Source organism: Coccomyxa subellipsoidea (assembly GCF_000258705.1).
Source record: "Coccomyxa subellipsoidea C-169, whole genome shotgun sequence".
Taxonomy (NCBI): domain Eukaryota; kingdom Viridiplantae; phylum Chlorophyta; class Trebouxiophyceae; family Coccomyxaceae; genus Coccomyxa; species Coccomyxa subellipsoidea.
Genome location: NW_005178040.1, coordinates 184,485 through 202,347, shown reverse-complemented (window position 1 = coordinate 202,347; position 17,863 = coordinate 184,485). Strand labels below are relative to the sequence as shown.

General features: G+C 52.3%; 4 protein-coding genes across 4 annotated transcripts; 1 reads left to right on the top strand and 3 right to left on the bottom strand.

The window, feature by feature from the left end:
* Positions 1 to 188: 188 nt before the first annotated feature.
* On the bottom strand, positions 189 to 2,360 carry COCSUDRAFT_60682 (hypothetical protein; the record flags this gene model as incomplete). The annotated part of the gene is made up of 1 exon (XM_005650155.1): positions 189 to 2,360. One exon carries the CDS (start codon positions 2,358 to 2,360, stop codon positions 189 to 191), a length of 2,172 nt encoding a protein of 723 aa, XP_005650212.1.
* Positions 2,361 to 4,491: 2,131 nt separating this feature from the next.
* Positions 4,492 to 11,856, bottom strand: COCSUDRAFT_46326 (hypothetical protein; the record flags this gene model as incomplete). The annotated part of the gene is made up of 15 exons (XM_005650154.1): positions 4,492 to 5,103; positions 5,494 to 5,585; positions 5,932 to 6,034; positions 6,394 to 6,596; positions 6,853 to 6,957; positions 7,349 to 7,543; positions 7,961 to 8,058; positions 8,411 to 8,572; positions 8,920 to 9,042; positions 9,320 to 9,556; positions 9,890 to 10,100; positions 10,425 to 10,589; positions 10,953 to 11,059; positions 11,293 to 11,343; positions 11,781 to 11,856. 15 exons carry the CDS (start codon positions 11,854 to 11,856, stop codon positions 5,016 to 5,018), a joined length of 2,016 nt encoding a protein of 671 aa, XP_005650211.1. The 3' UTR covers positions 4,492 to 5,015.
* A 580-nt stretch (positions 11,857 to 12,436) lies between these two features.
* COCSUDRAFT_52532 (hypothetical protein) lies at positions 12,437 to 14,202 on the top strand. The gene is made up of 5 exons (XM_005650153.1): positions 12,437 to 12,573; positions 12,694 to 12,909; positions 13,172 to 13,254; positions 13,505 to 13,610; positions 13,877 to 14,202. Exons 1-5 carry the CDS (start codon positions 12,486 to 12,488, stop codon positions 14,026 to 14,028), a joined length of 645 nt encoding a protein of 214 aa, XP_005650210.1. The 5' UTR covers positions 12,437 to 12,485; the 3' UTR covers positions 14,029 to 14,202.
* Positions 14,203 to 14,541: 339 nt separating this feature from the next.
* Positions 14,542 to 16,966, bottom strand: COCSUDRAFT_60679 (hypothetical protein; the record flags this gene model as incomplete). Its single annotated transcript, XM_005650152.1, has 7 exons — positions 14,542 to 14,811; positions 15,009 to 15,176; positions 15,294 to 15,441; positions 15,599 to 15,732; positions 16,109 to 16,308; positions 16,628 to 16,838; positions 16,940 to 16,966. 7 exons carry the CDS (start codon positions 16,964 to 16,966, stop codon positions 14,542 to 14,544), a joined length of 1,158 nt encoding a protein of 385 aa, XP_005650209.1.
* Between the last annotated feature and the right edge of the window lie 897 nt (positions 16,967 to 17,863).

Genomic DNA, 17,863 nt, shown 5'->3' with positions numbered 1-17,863 from the left:
AATCTTCAATGGGGAGTTGCAGCGTTTCCCCGGCTGTGCCACAAGAGTGTGACCAGCGCGAGTTAACTGCGGTTTGATGTGTGATCTGCATTTGCTGATCAATAATGAGGTTGGACAGCAGAGCCTCCCTGGTCCCCAAGGCTGCCACAGGCTCATGGAGAGAAAGTGGCATCCGTGGAGAGGCAGACTCACCCATCATTGTTGTGGTAGTTGCGCGGCCCTTGGACCCTCAGGTACAGGTTGCTGCCGGTGTAGAAGAGTGGCACCCGCTGGTAGCCAGCGCCCTTCTTCCTGCCGGATGCATCCTCCCTGGAGCAGCCAAGCCGCACATGGTGCTCGTGGAAGTGCAGCGACACGGCATACCTGGCCAGGAAGTCAGGTCCAAGCAGATAGTCATACGTGGCGTCTGGCACAACCAGGAGATCAATAGTATATGTTGCGCGCCCGACCTGCACGTTTGCGCCGACCACGTACTCAGTCACAATTGAGCTCACATTGTTGTACATGCACAGTTTGAGAGGCTGCAGCTTGACGCGCGTGGCGCCAGAGGCTTTGAGCTTGGCCTGATCCCTCTCCCAGGCTTTCTGCGAGATGCAGCCCATTGAGGCCCCTGAATCTAGATGCAACAGGACAGGATCGTCAGACTTGTCAGCAACAATGTTGGCCTGCACATGGGGCATGCTCACATTGTAGACAGCCATCACCGCCTGCCCCATCTGGGCAGAGTTCACTTGGGCACCCTGCGGCACAACAACACTGGGTGCTTGCGGTGAGGCAAAGATAGGGCTCTGTGATGAATTCTGCACAACCTCGCTGTAGGTGGGCGCGCTGGCAGACACCTGCGCAGGAGAGTCAGGGTCCGATTCCTCCAGCCAACTAGCCACCTCCTGCAGAGCTTTCTGAGCTTTCTGGCAGCGCTTGTCAGTGACCATCTGAGCAAGGGACTTCATGGAGAGATTGACAGGGGATGAGGCGACTGCGTCTCTGCCAGTCTTCAAGTGCGACAGCCCCGTGCGCGCTCTGTACCTGTCCAGTATTAAGGGGTTGGAATTCTGAGCAGGCACCCGTGACTTGTCTGCAGGCGGGGAGGTGCGCAATTCTGGCTCAGCCTTGCGCGGCCGCCCTCGCAAATTTGCTACGTGCACATCGTTAGCAGACCTAGGCAGCTGAGGTGAATTGGACCTGACATTGCCAGACAGAGAAACTGCAGTGGCCTGAGGATAAGATCCTGGGGGTCCTTGTCCTGTGGGGCGTCCCTCCTGGAAGGACGGCCGCTGGCCGCGGCCGCCGCCCATCTGGCGGCCACCGCCACCGCGGCCGGCGCCACGAGATCTGTCAGGGTGCATTGAGTGCTGTGGCATGAATGAGTGATCAGCATATTGGCTCGGAGGTCTCTCACCGCGCTGGCGGTGGTTGGCGTCGTCAAGGCTTGTGTTGAGGATGTCGTAGGACTCCGGGTCATTGCGGCGCAGATTGTCTTGCCACTCCATGGCAGCGGGGGACCTCTCCTGGCGCGCACGGGAGCGCGTGTAGTGGTCGTGGCGGTGTGCACCTGCGACAGGCTGTGAAGGGGAGGCCTTCATGGCCTCCTGGTCAGCGTCAAACTCGCGGGCAACTTCCTCAAGATCTGACATGGAAAGCGTGTGCTGCTGGACAGCCATGAGCCTCAGCCGGTCAGACATAAATCTGCGCGCACGTGCATTGAAATGCCGCAGAATCAGAGTGTGAAGGTCATGCTCTGTCTGGGGGAATGCACAGTTGTACTGTGTGAAGCTGGCCTTTACCTTGTCGACACTCTCCTTGGCCTTCTGGCCCTCGCTTTGGCGCAGGTTGGCAGTAGCCTCGGCACGCTCCATCTTCCTGGGGCGGAATTCCTGCTCAAGCACGTGCAACAATTCAGGGAGCGTCTCGGCCTCAGTCACAAAGGGGTTTGTCTGCGTGTAAGTTCTGGCCTTGGGTCCCAGCTTTTTGCGCACATAATGCACAAGCTGAGCTTGGGGAATGCGGCCCTTGAACATGTCGACACAGAACTCAACAGATGAGCGCCAAGATGGGAAATGCATGCCTTTTTCATACTCACTCAGCATGCCATTCAACTCGGATGTCATCTTGCTATGCTTGATGATGGCATCAGTGGCAGAGTCAGGGGCAATTGCAGGAGGAGGAAGGGCAACCCCAGTTGGCACGCGGACGGCAGGAGGCGTCGAGAAGGCGCCATGGATGGTCGGCGACGCAGGGGGAGCCGAGGGCACATCCACCGGGTGGTGCGGCTCCATGGAAGGCATGGGCGCTGGAGTGGTTGCCGGTGCGGGTGCTGGCGGAGGCGTTGTAGACTCCACCTTGACAGCCAGCCTGCTCATGGACACATCCAGAAGCTGCTGCTGCACAGCTGTTAGCCGCTGTGAGAGCTGCTTGGTCTCTGAGAATTTTTGGAATGCACCATTGCTAATGCGCTGGAACACACTGTTCACACGCTCATGGTCAGGGAGCGTTGAATCAGTGAGTGCATGGGTGAGCAACGGGTCACCGGCCGGAATCTCATATACATGTATTAATGACTGGAGCAGAGATGCACATGACTGGAAAACACTTGGCAGATCAGCCTGAGGTGGGAGTTCAAAGAAGCTTGCCATTGCTTGACATATTGAAGCTTGCTTGTCGATCTCCTAAAGCTTTGAAAACCGGCACAGCACACTTGCAAATAGATCAAAATACTGCCCCCAGTCTCCACCAGAGCGCCAGACTACGCCGTCATCCCAGATACGCTGACTGGCTCCTTGTCTACAAGAAAATTCAGTATCATGGTCCTAGGTGGTTGTGCTGCCCTGCCTTGCAATATAGGTGGGACATTATTAGGATGTTTCATGAGGCTCTTGGCCACGCTGGCATTGAGCAGACTCTGAAGGTGCTGCACATGCATTTTCACTGGAACGGCATCAGGAGTGATGTGGCCAAGTTTGTGAAGTGCTGTGACGCATGTCAAAGATCTAAGCTGGTGCACCTCGCCTTGCCTGACTTGCACCCACCTGCAGTGTATGGACCACTTTGGCATGTGCATATTGATCTGGCAGGGCCTTTCCCTACATCACCCCTAGGGCTCAATGGATTGGCTGATTCCTCCCAGCCGACGCAGAAGGCTTGGGTAGTCATCATGATAGATTATTTTACAAAGGTGGCCGAATTTGCAGCAGTCTATTCCAAAGAGCCTGTCCAGATTGCGCAGGTGTTCTACAACTTGTGGATATGCAGATATGGGTGCCCTGGGCACGTTACATCTGACAACGGGCGAGAGTTTGCCACTGACTTTGGGCACATGCTGGCACGCCTGGGAATTGAGCATATTACCACGAGCGTCCGCCACCCCGCAGCCAACGGCGCCGTAGAGAGGTTGGTTGGTTCTTTCAAGAGCATTCTCACAAAGCATGTCAATGATCATGTGCATTCCTGGCTGCAGTCCCTTCCTTTTGTCCGGATGTGCTACATGCAGAGGGTGCACAGGGCCATAGGAGTCTCACCTAATGAAATGCTGATGGGCTTTCGCCCAAAGCTTGCGCTGCCAGTGGGAGATGTCCTTGCTTATGCTGTCTCTGTGCAATCTGATGCTGCTTTACACGTCGAGCATCTGCAACAACTGTTTGAGGAATTAGACCCACTGGCATTTGCACATATAGAGGATCATTACTGCGCTAATGCCGCTGACTGGCTTGAGCGCAGAGCTCGCCTGTCATGCAGAATGTGTGATGAGCTGCAGGTTGGAGATCTGGTCCTCGAATTGGATCCTCTGGCTGCCCCTCTCAGGGCTCGGGCCAGGGGGCCCTTTACTGTGTTGCAGGTGAAGAACAACGGCGTGGTGCGGCTGAGCACCGGCAAGACGGGCTACCGCGCAAGACAATCATTCGACCGACACATCAGTCTTCTAGTGAGATACTTTGATCAGCAGAGCATAAGGGAAGGCCGCGTGTGACAGGCACAGAAGCTGTCAGCTGAAGAAGACTGCTTGGAACATCAGATTGGAGATTGCACCATGAGCATTTTGTGGTTTTGAGTGACAGGCCAGGCACAAGGGCCACAGGCGGTAATATTTTGGGCTTACTACATTATGTAGTGAGCTCATGCAGTCTAATTAGGTGAAATGAGTTCTGTCTATTGCAGCGTTGCCTTGCAGCAACGTGACATACCTCATTATTCCCTGCATGTTAAAAGCAACTGAGCCGCCTCTGGCTTCTCAGGTTTGGTGCGGTGTTAGTTTCCATGATAAGAAACTTGTGGCGGTTAGAGACATTTTGAAAGAAGCAGCTACTGTATGGCTGGCTGTGAACTTGTGCATGCTTTCTAGGATTGAACCCAATTGCCGTTTGTGTGCCACCTGTTCTGCAGGTAAAGCTTGTGACCTGAACCTTGTCTTGCACGTGAGCATGAAGAATATATTTGTGATTTGTGCCCTTTAGAACTCTTCAACTTTCATGCAGTTTGGATTGAGCATTTCTATTTGAAAATGGAATATTCCATGTATTTTACAAGTTGGGCTTGTGTAATATTTTGGGCTTACTACAAAGTGAATATGTTCCGAGGAGACCGCATAGCAGGGCACTTAAAGACTACATGCCGCACAACCCCAATCACTTGCTGTTCAATAGTGATATTGAGCCAGAGCAACCCTGGCCCAGCGCCTGAGACATTGGGCAGGCTGTGAACTCCAAATCTATATCCGAGGAAGACACTTGCACACCGCTACTAGTCATTACAAAGATAACAGATCTGTTATCTAGATCGGGAATGCTCTCAAGACACTGATAGGATACAGACAGCAAAACAGCCCTGAGTTGTCCTGAAATCTAAAGCCATGCCCAACACTTTTACGGGCCATTTCTATACTTGCAAGAAACTGATTTATCATGCCTCCCACCACTGTAATAGCAGGTCAATTTTGCGATGCGACTGCAACTACCTTTACTTCATCGTTTGCCTCTGGATCCTCCCTGAAGGCAGGCATCCGCCACAGGCTGTTCCCTCTCTCAGACATTGCTGGATGTCTTTGTGGCATCCACATCCGGCGCCTGTCTCCTGGCGCGCATGCTCACTTGAGACCTACCAGACGTCGTCCTGCTCAGCACAGCAGACACTCCTTAGCAAGCATCACAGGACAATTGTGAGTGTTGTATCTGCCTGGCCTGTTGCTTGCTGCTTTACATGATCAGAAAACATTGAACTAACCTTGAAGGGATGCGACCTTGCACAAACTTATCAGGGCCTCATCCCCACTCAGGACATCTCCTGCCCTTGATCGCCGGATGTACAAAACACTCATGGGTTGCTGAGAAAGAATCCTCATATGCATGTCCACCCAGGGCATTCCATCATCTTGCATCATGAGCCCATTCACATAGCCTGATGTACTGCGCCAGTCGAGCAGGTGATTTTGCCATGAATGCACCACTGAGACAACAGACCAAGAATTGCAATGCACATCAGTCAGGTGCTGAGCTGGCGCACCGGTGGCGGAGGGAGGTTGCGCGGATGAAGTCTTCGGCAGATTCCACCTCTGACGGCCCCAGCGCGGCCGGATCCGCACCTTCCTGCAGCTTCTGCACGGCCAAACCAGGCAATCTCAGAACCAAGACCCTGAATTTCAGTAATCATGACTCAAAAGAATACTCAAGCCTGTGTACGTGGGCATCCGTGAGGCCCTACGTGCCAAGCAAACACCAAGTGTCACACAACAGGCATGCTGATGAATATATGGCGGGTTGCGTGCTGCTACACCTTGGCAATCGCTTCACCTGTGCAAAATCAAGCCCGGGCAGCTGCTGTGCAAACAAGCAGAGCCTCATGAAGGGCCCTCTTGAACCCATCATCAATCTGAAAGAGGTCATGCGTGCAGTCTGTCCAGGACATCACTATCAGCCCATGCTATGAGAAGAGCCGGCGCACCCGTCGGAGCTCGTCTATGGAGCGCTGCAGGCGCTCCGTGGCGGTGCCAGCGCCGTCGACAGTCATCGCCTTTCGCTCCACCTCCGACGCTGCATCCTCCACACTGCGCAAGTGCAGCAATCTCTTCAGCCATTGTAGATTCCATAGAAGCGTCATCGGGGGGCGTCACTCATGGCCCTGAGGGAAGAGCTCACAACAGTGCTCGCGGTTGTCCACAACACGATTTGAGATCGCATTCTCTGTGCTCTGAACACATGTTGACGAAAACCCTCAGCCGAGAAGTGCCATTTTGCCAAATCAGACAGCGTGCTTCCTTGCATCCTCGTACAACGATCTAAACATCACTTGCAGGCTTGCATCACCCAAAAAATTGCCTCATTTGTTGGCTGACACGCCATGGTAATATAGAAAGATGCATCGAACAGCCATGCAAAGAGCTAGCACTGCGGCAGGCGAGCACACCTGTCCAGGTAGGCAGCGAGCAGGGCCATGCGGCTGCGCAGCGCCTCGGACTCAGTGTCCCGGGGCGACTGCGGCGTGGCCGGCTCCGGCGGCGCTTGGCGGGGGGTCCGGGGCCTCCCCTCGCCGCCACCGAGCCCCACCGGTAGGGGGCCCGCCGATGACGACGCCCCCGGCTGCCGCGGCGCAAACTCGGGGTCCGACCTCTGCGGGGACAAACACGTATTATTTTTCATCAAAATATCATTGTTGCCAAAATTAGTACTGTGTGCTCCATGCCAGAGGCAAGGTCCGCTTGCAGACTACTTGCATGTAAACGTTGCCAAAACTATAGCAAAGTGACATTGAAAGAATATTTGTCCTTGCAAGACTGTCACATCGGTGTAGGCATATTGCTGCAGATGTTGGAGTCAAATGCTTGCACAAAGCGGTCTATCTTGCAAATAGAGAGTGCAGGCTCACCTTGGACAGCTCGACCTGGCTGCCAGAGGGTGACACGCCAGCAGGGGGACTCGAGGAGCTGGGTCCAGTCACAATCGCCGCCGTCGGGTCATCTTCTTCAGGCGCCTGCAAACACAAATCCCCCTTCACAGCTCAATACCCAAAATACAATAATGCCCAAATCCTTCTTGTGCAATCGGCAATCGTCAGCAGTCGGCGTATTTTCTACCGCAAGTGCACCCAGACTTATGGACCAGAGATCTCTTCTGGGGCATTAAGTGACTCACAGCAGGTTTCAAAATGTGGATGCAATTGATCTGGATATTTGTGACCGTGCTTAGTTGCAAGTCAAGCATTGCCACAAAAGCCACTCTTATCAAGTCGATGAAGCCGCATGATGCCCCAGAACGGTCAAGGTAACACTGGCAATTCTAACTCACAGCTTTCACACTCTAGCATGCATGACCAACCCTGAAAAGTTTCAGTCGACTCCTAGGCCAGCGAAATTTTCGCACACCTTGTCGAGAAGCACTGGCGCAAACCAGCGGATTGCCAGAGTACCGAAGGCGCCGCAGATGATGATGCAGAAGACAGCTGTCACCAGAGCCTCCTCGGCCCACATCGCGTAGTTGTTGTACTGGGGGTCGGTCTTGGGGATCGCCTCATTCACCTGGTCCAGGGGTAGGTTCGCTAGGGTGGCCTGCACTGTTGCCTGCATGCACAGAAACAGCTGCAATCAGGCAGTCTGCAGGTAGGACAGGACCTCTTTAAAGGTTCGTCCAAAATGCTGGCCAAGAAGACATCCATCTTGGAACTTCGTCATCTATATCAGCAGTCTTTGTGGCCTTGGTCCGGTGTGTGTACTCACGGACACAGCGGGTGCCGCACTCCTGGCATGCAGCACAAATAGAGCAGGGAGACTTGCTTTGCAGCTGGCATTCATGTGCTTGCCGGTTCGACATTGTGTCGCATGCTTCAGCTGCCGCTTATTTATAGCCATAGCAGTCACACTCCATTCGTGAGGCCCCACCAGCTGGGTGCATTACTAGGGCACTGCCCCATGAACGGAACAAGAAGAGGCAGATCGGTGAAATTTGCGCTATACATGCACTTTGTGCCTTGAGCTCACCTTTGGAGACCAGGCAATGGCAAAGAAGAGTTTCTCCTTCCAGCTGAACTTGGAGCCAAACATGACCAGGAAGGTGATTGGCATGCGCACGGCCAGCCCTGCATCAAGCACCCATCATCTAATGTCACAACAGTGCCTCCTCTCCTGAGATCGCCGTGAAGCTAACATAGGTTCCTGTGCATCTCATATATCAGAGACGACTAACTGAACTTTCCCTTCTCATGCATTCATCTTTCCACACCTTATCCGCAGCTTCCAGTGAAACAAATATCGTGCGGGGTCATACTGAGCACAAACGGGGATATCAAACAGGGCCCCCCACTGGGATGCGCAAGGGAGAGCATCGTGATGGGAATGACGCCAATGCCAAAAGCTTGTCTGGCTGCGTCTTGATGTGCCCTGACACAAAAGGGAAAACAAAAAAAAATTGAGCGTCGGAAGGAGTCGAACCCGCGATGACGATGGCGCAGGCTTTGGGGATCATGCCGTTCTCAATGGTGCTGAAGTTGATGGAGGCTCCCACGAGGCCGAACAGCACCGGCATCATGATGAAGCGCCAGAACCAGCGCACCTGCTTCTCCACCGCGCGGCCCATCTGCGGCCCGCTCTCACCTGCACACACATGCCCCCCGCCGTTTGCCACGTGGCCAGCAAACAACTTTGAGAGATAATCAAACGAGCTCAATTGGGTACACATGTATGCCATGCTGCTTCTGTCTGCCAACAAGGAGCCAAACAACTCTCTGCAATCTTGTGCTGGGAAAAGAAAATTACAGGTGTCCTAGAGCACATGTAAGCGTCGTGCAGGATCTCACCAAATTTACAGAGCACAAGCCCACTCCGACGTGGTCAAAAGGCTAGTTGCAGCCTCATAGCAAGCAGGCCATTCAGGAGAGTTCCTGCACTGTTTCCGGGGGTATGGTGAAGATGTGTCACTTAAAAGGTGATGTGCAGCGCACCTGCCAGTGCTTTAGGCAGGCCCCGCTTCCAGAGCTCCTTGGCAAGCAGCCCCTGCACGAGAGCGGCTATGGCGCCGGAGGAGGTGAAGCCGTAGCGGTCGAAGAAGTACTTCATCAGCAGCACTGCACAGCACACAGCAGCCATGCTGTCACCCATTTACTGCGCAATTCACTCTGCGCCTTCATGCTCGTGGACATTTGCACCCAATGGCATACTTTACAGTTTCAGTCTGTACAGAAAGGATGAAGCCCCTCTCCGGACAAGAACAGGAACTTTGATGTACACTACTATATATTTACAGCCAAGGGAAAGGTTGACCTCTCCTTTATGGGGGAGGGAAAATTGACATATAAATTGATATTGGAATGCAAAGGTCCAGGCGAGGCAGCAAGCGCGCACCGGTGAGGAACATGACAAAGGTACGCTTGATGGGGTTGCTCCAGAGCTTGGTGGCGCTGCAGAAGAGGCCGGCCAGGCCGCCAGCGAGCACGCCGAAGATGATCGACAGCGGGCCGTGCGCGACATTCCAGGCGGTGTTGCTGTGGCCCTGCACCGCCAGGTTGATGAACAGCGTGTAGCCCGTGATCGCGATCGCATCGTCGAAGCTTGCCGCCGCCACCACCGTCGCCGGGATCGCTGCGCAGGGAGCAACACTCGCTGTTTGTCGGGAGGGCTTGATTCAGGTCACAACACCTTGAAGGGAAGTGCACCTGTGTCTACTTCAGGACCGGGAATCGCCGCATTTGAACAGCTTGCTGCTCGTTGAAGTGCGTCGCTAGGACGGATAAAGTACCGGCCAAGGACACAGCGGGCCCTTCCAAGACAGATCGACATGCATCAGTGCCAATGAAGTCAAGCTGCCGACTGTAGCAAGTTTCGCAACAGTCCTGATCCCACAGGCAAACTCGCGTCAAAACAATCCATGCGCGGTGCACACTGGCTCGCAGAGTAAATTGTGCTGTCGCACACCTTTGACAGTGCCAAGGCGGCGCTGCTGCACTTCAAACATGGACTGGATGACGAGCGCCGGTCCCACGGCCTTCAGGATGAACCCGAGCGCGAACGCGAAAGTTGGCGGCATGCCGAAGATGGGCATCGCGATGCCGCCGTCGAAGAAGGCTTCGCAAATGCCCGGCACCAGCAGCAGCCGCACCGCCGCGCCGCCCACGCGCTTGAAGATCTGCACGCCACATCAGCATGCCGTATCAGACAAACATAACTTTGAGCCTGAGTTTTGCTTTGCACATTTACATAAAGCCAAAATTTGAGGCGGAAAGGGCGACTGTTGACACCAGTCAGCAGGCAGCAATCTATTTCTGACAAACAATGTGACACTCATCACACGCACACTACCTCAGCTCAATTTATTTGGGTGAACATAGAGACTTGCGGGCAGGAGCGGTGATAGCAATTCAGAGGCACTGATCTGCTCATGCTACGCATCAGGTGCACGACATGCCATGCATGCACCACTGTAGCCATAAAAAGGGAAGTGAAAGCGCACATCCAGATCAATCTCCAGCCCAGAGCGCAGGAAAATGATGGCGAGTGCAGCCGCGCGGATCTGCTTCGACCAAGAAGCCTTCAGCCCCCGGATGACGATGCCTCCGCCCACGTTGCGCAGCAGCATACCGGACAGAATCATGCCCAGCGCCCCAGGAAAGTGCAGCTGCAATTCCCCCACAGCACAGCGCGCAGTGAGAATCTACTGTTGCCTCATCTGCCTGTGCCAGCTGCAAAAAAGGGTAGCCACTGCCATGCACGGAATCCAAAAAGGCTGCTTGGAGGTTGGGGGAGAACAGCAAGGCCAACAGCAGCCTTTGGGATTAGATTAGATCAGATCTAACCACATCGGCGTTTGAGTGAACCCCAGACTTCGCAGGTGCTTTACACACAAGAGGCATGGCAAGAGCTTCCCATTGAACTGGAGACAGGGGGTACTATAGCTACTTACTTCACTCAGACACAAAAACTAAGTGAAATACAGTTGGAGATCTGCCATGTGTGCATGTGCAGCCACGGGCGGGCTCACCTTGTCCACCACATAGCCACAGGTGCCGGACACAACCCAGATGAAGATGATGGCCCAAGCCGGCCCCTGGGGAGGCAGGAAAGGCTTTCCAATCGCCAGGAACAGCCCTGCAGACAAGAAATAATTCACTTCTCTAAAGGACAAATTGAAATTCATGCATGCTGCAAGCCTCTGCTGTCACGCAAGAGCGTGGGGGGTGTTGGCCTTGCTTGAAGACTTCTTTACTTGACTTCCGAAACCCCATAAGCCACGCCAGACAGCGTAACTTCTGGCGATCAGTTATGTGTCTGTGCGATCGGACCCTTGCATTTTGTTGGGCAGTAAGGGGGCGGACTCTCACCTCCATACAGCTCCAAGATCAGCACGACGAGACCCAAGACGTAGAAAATTTCTGCGCACCAAACATCACTCTGTAATAATTCCTTCTGCACCAAAGATAATCCTATAGATAGTAATCATCTCCTTTCCTTCGGCAGGACTGTGAAGCGATACTAATAACTCGCCAATCCTCTGTGACTAAGGCACCAGGATTTATCGCTTGAGGGAACACTTCGAAAGTGATGAAATTAGACCAACCAGATTTGCATTGCCGCACGTTTGTTCACGATGGGTATGCTTCACATGGCAACCGTGCCTGTGTTGGCAAGGACCTTCAAACCCTTTCCATGTCGGCCCTCTGATGTACATATCAACAAAATGGAAACCAGCCAATACATGCATATTCCTCTTAAGGGTACGCAGTACATTGGTGATGGATTACATTGATAGGCTAGCTTTGCAGAAGGGACCCTTCAAATCTGACTGAAACTGGTGACCCCGGGTTCTCACCTTGCTTGCTCAGCTTGAAGTCCTGGAACAAATACTTGAAAAATCCTACAGGACCCCTGACCTCCTTTAGCTCCATGCTAGCAGGGCACGAGACGCCACGGGTCCCTCAACCTCCTACGATCAGGGCCCCTTGTGTATTCTCCGGGCCAACCAGACCTCTCCTGCTGCTACTCGATGTCAATCAAGCTTCCAGAACCTCTATCCGATTGACAATTTGTGCCTAGGCGTCGAATGAAGCAATGTCTTCACCCACCTGCCCGCAGCGCGGGAGGAGCACGCAGGGATGACCAACCGCTGATGCCATTTCCTACACCTGCTGACATCAGGGATACATCGGCTGACATCAGCATCTCAAGATGAAGCTCGATTGCTGCTTACTCAGCCTCCAATGCCCGTGCTGCCCCCGCGGCGGTCCTTCCGGGTCCGCCGACCACCCACGACCTTCCCTTTTGATGACGGGGGCTAGCCTTGAGGTGATGTCCTCTGCGCGGCCCCCCAGCTGCGCCCGTACGCACGTGGCAGGGGTCCCCCCCGGGGTCTCCTGTTATGCGTTCCTTTCTTCTTCTTCTTCTTCTTCTTCTTCTTTCTATGTGTCCAAATCAGAAATCTTGTTCCTACGCGTTGTCTGCTCAATTGTTGCATCCGCTTTATGGTCGCTAGACATGCGAGACTAAACCTGAGAAGCCGATCTAACTTTGGCAAAGGATGTTGATCCACAGAGGCTGCCACCATCATCCGCGATTATCTCAAGGAAGATCTACTCCACAGTTTGAGCCTTCCACATCAAAGCCTGGTACGTTGCTGTTCTATCAAATATTATGTTTTGGTCTGTCGGAACTGTGCTTTAAAAAGTTTCTTCAGAATACAGCAGATGGCAACAGAATGATTGAATGTTATGTTTCACTCAAACTAGGGAACAGCAGGCCTTTCAGTTGCAGACGGACGAAGTGGCAGCGTGCTGTCTGTGCTGATGAAGGCAAAGAGCGCCCTAGTACTAGCAGGCAGCCAGACATAACTGACAGGCGAAGCATTGTGCTCATGGCAGCTGCTTTACCGCTGCTGCACCCACGGCAATTAGATGCACAGGTGCTCCAGAGCTTTTCAGAGCCTGCCAGGACACTTCCACAAGGTGCGGGTCATGACAATTCTCATGTTGACATATCCAGCGTTTTGCTTCTCCTGAGCTCCATAAGTATCTTGTGTTTCTTAGATGGCGTGGGGATATCTGCAACAGGTGGCTTTGTTGGTAGATAGGAAAAGCGCAAATCTGTAGCATGATGTAATGCTGGGACCTGTTTGGAACAGGCAGTGGCAGGGCAGTAATGACTCGTGCTAACAATTGCATAGGCAGCGGGGAAGTGAGAAGCACTAAAGAAGGTGCAATCTTGCAGGCTACGAGGAATTTGCTGGGAAGCTGGCAGCAGCACTCAGAGAAGCCATCGAGACAGATCTGAGCGATGCAGAAGAGCGGCAGGTGAAACGTCTGCCTCTACAGATCCCTTTGACCCTTCTGTCTAGCGATATGCAGCATCAGGACACTTCTGTGCTATCTGAACAGTTCTCCTATGTACGACAAGACCCCTTGGAAACATTTTCAAAAGTTTCAGCTGTGTTGTCCATGAAAAGTATCCAAAGTACAATCCCCTCCTTAGAATTATATTTGAAAAGAGAACGTTACCGCAGCAGAAGATGCATCTGATTGTCAATGTGCTTCTGCTGCACAGGTCAGAAAGAAGGCGGATCCAGCCAAGAATCTGGTGAAAGGGTGGCTCTCTGAGTGGAAGGATGCACAGGGAGTTCAGGGAGAAGCTTCATACACACAGTTATCAGGCGAGCCTTACATCCTGCTCTAAGCACCAGTAAGTGGGACCGTGTATCTTGGACCCCTATATAATTCCTGGCAGCAGCAACAAAAAAAAATTCACTAAAACGCCTGTTGTCCCGGATGCGTATCACGCGACTTGCTGTGAATTTCAGAGGCAGGCACCAGGGCACAGATTAAATCACAATCACCCCACTTTATACAGCAGTTATGAGTGTATCAAGGTCCAGGCTGACAGGTGCAGGCACTCACAAATGTTTCCTGACGGCTGCAGGGACCATAAAGGAGCTAGGGGAGTTTTACAGGAAGAAAGGGCAGAGGGCGCGGCTGCCACGATCTCTAGGCAATGAGCTGCTCGCCAAACTAGCGGCTGCTGAGAATGCGCTGCCGCTTCCCGGCTCGGCAGATGGGAAGCAGAACATCTAGCTGGTCATTATGCAACGTGCAGCGTAAGCGTATTTTTTCATTACAGGGTCTTTTGAATCTCACCCTGAGGAGGTAGCTTCTGTACAACCTGAATCTCAGAAGCGGCAGGACTGCTACTAACGTACTACTTCTGAAATGCGTCAGGAATTGTGTAATACCAACTTTCAAGTCGAAGAGTATGCAAGTCACAGGCCTGTCCCAAGGAAGCCTGCCTGGCCAAGTGAGCTTTTGCCATCCTTACACTGCATTCCCCTATCCTCACACTACTTTTTGGTGTCATTGCAGCAACAGATCCCCTTTCATTCCTATGCTAAGCTAAAATTCCAGAAGCTAGTATACAGCTGGCACAGATATGGTGCTCCACTTTGCTGCATGCGCATGGTGTGCCTGTAACAGTGCCATTCATCAACCTGCCGCGTACAAGAGTTCCAAGCACTTAACACACTTCCGCCAGAGCTCCAGAATCACATCAGCAATACAATGAGTCGTACTAAAGCGTGACTTTCGTGATCGTCAACAACAGAGCTTCTTTCCATGCAGAAGCTTCAACTTCTGGCTCTGCACAGCACCCTCAAGCTGATCTTTCTGGAATTCTAAGGCACCAGCAAGTGCGCCGACGAGCCTCTTCAGCTGCGGCTTGATGGCCTCTGGGGTTGCTTTGTCAAGCAGGTCCATGTTGAAGACCTTGGACTTCACCAGACGGCGCTCCTCTCCATCTCTTTTGGGGAAGTAGCGGTAGAAGATGTAGGAGGTACCGCTGCTGATGATGGTAGTGCTTGGAACCTGTCCATACAAAAGACAGATTACCTAGATGCAGCCAGAGCCAACATTTCGGCAGCAAGACTGACACTGTCGAAGACAGCACAAGATGTTTAGCGGCAAGGAGCAATAGTCACACCGGAAGTGACTGATGAATCACTGATACTGGCAGGCTATCAGGGCACAAAGGTTGCAAACGGGTGTTAGCGAAAGGGACAGACCGGGAGGACATCGTCAATGTCACTGCGCCTGCGCTTCACACCCGTCACATTCTCTCGCACATACTCCTCTCGGGCGGCAGCTGTCTGCGCCAGAGCCTGGCCCTCTGCAGTCGATAGCTGTTCCTTTTTGCACTCGGTGATGAGGACCTTGAAGTTATTCCAGATGACCTGCAATGCCATGCAATGCTAAATATGCCTCTGCTCTGCATCTGTTGATGGGCATCAACATCACCGCCTACGACAAGAGAGGAGGGCTTGGATTACACATTACATTGTGCAGCTCACCGCGTAATCTAGGGGTCCATTCCCAATAGAGCCAAGCACGCGTTTATCTGCGACCACTTGCATGCCTCCCAGAATCAGCACTGCGAGGACCAACGCCGGGGAGATCAGTTCCCGCCTGCTCTGCTCACTCGTTCTAACTTCTGGACACCTGCAAAGAGCAGGATGGTGTGGCGCTCAAGGAGTAGTTCATGCATGCCACACAAGATGCATGCCTCTTTGCGGTAAGAAAGTCTCATTATTTAACAGAGTGACAGACTCTTGATGGATCACTGGCATTGCCTTTAGAGCCAGGGGATGAAGCGTACCCAAGAGCTGACCGCCTCAAGCACAGATCCTCCGCAAAGTGATCCAGGAGTTCACCAAACTTACACCGACCGTCCACTATTGTATTCTCAGCCACCTGCATGATGTTGAACTCGCCCTCGTCCACGTCAATGCTCTGCATCAACATGAATAGTATGATCATCACCTCCATGCAGGCACTGGAGCAGCATGTCATATGTGCAAGGATCTGCATGCATGCGCACACAGCAGAAGCAATCTGATGTACATCAGAACAAAAGAAACTGTCGACAGACACTTACATATGATAGAGGGAAGCCAAGGTAGTCCAGGCCGTCGATGAGGCTGAAGCCAGAAAATCTTTTCCATGACAGCTTCAGCTCCAATCTGACTTTGTTCAAGCCCGCCCCTCCCCATTGAGAGACAATGTCCTGCAAGCCAGTAGGAGGCTACAACATGCTGACTGTGACAGTATTTGAGCGAAACGGAAGAGCAGCAACAGTTACACTAAGCTGACAATTTGATCACGATACCTCAAAGTTCTCCTCCAGCACATCGTTGGAGATCTTCCAAGTCAGGGTGTAGTCAGCCGCAATCGTGTCTTGATAATTTATGGCCAGTTCCCTCTCCATTTCTGCCAAAGTTGGTCGGCGGTGCACCATCCAGACATGCTTTTTGTTAGGAGGTCCAACAATGGTGACCTCATATCTGGTCTGGGAACGTGCAGGCGAGCCTGAATTGACGCACAAACATACTGTGTTAGAGTGGAGCATCCATACCAGTCAAGTTATTCAGCGTTAGCCATGTGCAATGGAAGGGCATAACGAGTAGGAACAGATCTGTACTAACCGCTTGGAGTCGCAGCAGGGTCATGCTTCTCAGTGCCTGCATCACAGAGTGCCACGGAAATCTGAGATGACATGCCTATGTAGCTATAAATCGTTCGTTCACAAAGATTGCGAGCGTGACGACGTGCTAGAAAGATGCCAGACCAAAAGCTGAGCTCAACACATCCCATTCTTGCCAAACATTCGTTGGATGGCAAAGGTCACCTGCAGATGTTGCCTGTCGCTCCTTCTCCCTCTGCCATGCTTCAGCACGCTGCTTAATGATATGGGCATCCTGTCGTTTCAACTTTTCTGTGTCCACTAAAATCTCCAGAGGTGCAGCAGCGACGTGCAGGATAGAGGTGTAGCCCGCGGCCTTCATGGCCTCAATGTCGCAAATGGTGCCGTCGAAGAGCGCCTTGAACTCGACATCATCCTGCACACAGCATGGAAGCCGTGAGAAGAATGGCTCCGAACTGTTCCGCATTGGCTTTCTTAAATTCAGAAGAAAAAAAGATTGAAGATAGGAGTCATTACCTGCCCCTTAGCCCTTTTGCTCAGCATCAGATCTCTCGAGTGCTCAGTAGGTCATACAGACGAAGAATCTCTTCCAGCTTATCAATTACCTTGGAAAAGTGAAAGAATAGTTGCGAGATTACTGATGCGACAGCATTGTCACGGCACAGCCTGCATTTTGCATCCTGCAAACATTGAAAAGCAGCACAGCACCTAGACAGTTGTGCTGACATCGACCCTTGGGAGGGTGGGAGGCCAAAATTTCAACTACGCACATGGGCAATGGCTCAATGTCTCTGGGCAATGTGAGTGAGCTTTTGCCATCCTTACACTGCAGTGCATTCCCCAATCCTTACACGTGTAGTGCACTACTTTTTGGTGTTGACATCATTGCAACAACAGAGCCACTTTCACTGCCGCATAGCGGGTATGCTAAGCTAAATTCCTTAGCTAGTACACAGCTGGCACAAATATGGTGCTTCACCTTGCTGCATGCGCATCGTGTGCTTGTAAAAGTGCATTCATCAACTTCTCGGCAACCCAGTCAGGAAACATTTATAGTCTATGAGAAAAAATCAACAATGATTCAACATCAACATTAACAATCAACCTGCATGAATCTGCGATATCCCACATGCAATGACATGCCTTGCATGCAACAAAGCATCAAATTGGGCCCAATGAGTTTCATCATGAAACTTTCATGATACCAAGCAAACTTTGAAAAGTTCTGTATCTTCGTCACCACACCGATTGCCTCAAGTTAATTGCAGTATCGTCTGCGGATCTCATCAACAAATTGGAATGCTTCAATAACCATACACTGTTCCTTTGCTAGTACACACTGTTCTACATTCTTGACTCTCCTAACATCGTAGATGCCTCACACACATTGTACACAATTGTAATACAGCAGTTTATGTGACATCTCTCCACTCTCACAAT

What these genes read in the sequence shown, in the direction of transcription:
- COCSUDRAFT_52532 (XM_005650153.1), top strand. Translation starts at nt 12,486, where the DNA reads ATGTTGATCCACAGAGGCTGCCACCATCATCCGCGATTATCTCAAGGA. An exon ending in GCCTTCCACATCAAAGCCTG is followed by an intron (nt 12,574 to 12,693) that starts GTACGTTGCTGT and finishes CACTCAAACTAG; the next exon opens with GGAACAGCAGGCCTTTCAGT. An exon ending in GCGATGCAGAAGAGCGGCAG is followed by an intron (nt 13,255 to 13,504) that starts GTGAAACGTCTG and finishes TCTGCTGCACAG; the next exon opens with GTCAGAAAGAAGGCGGATCC.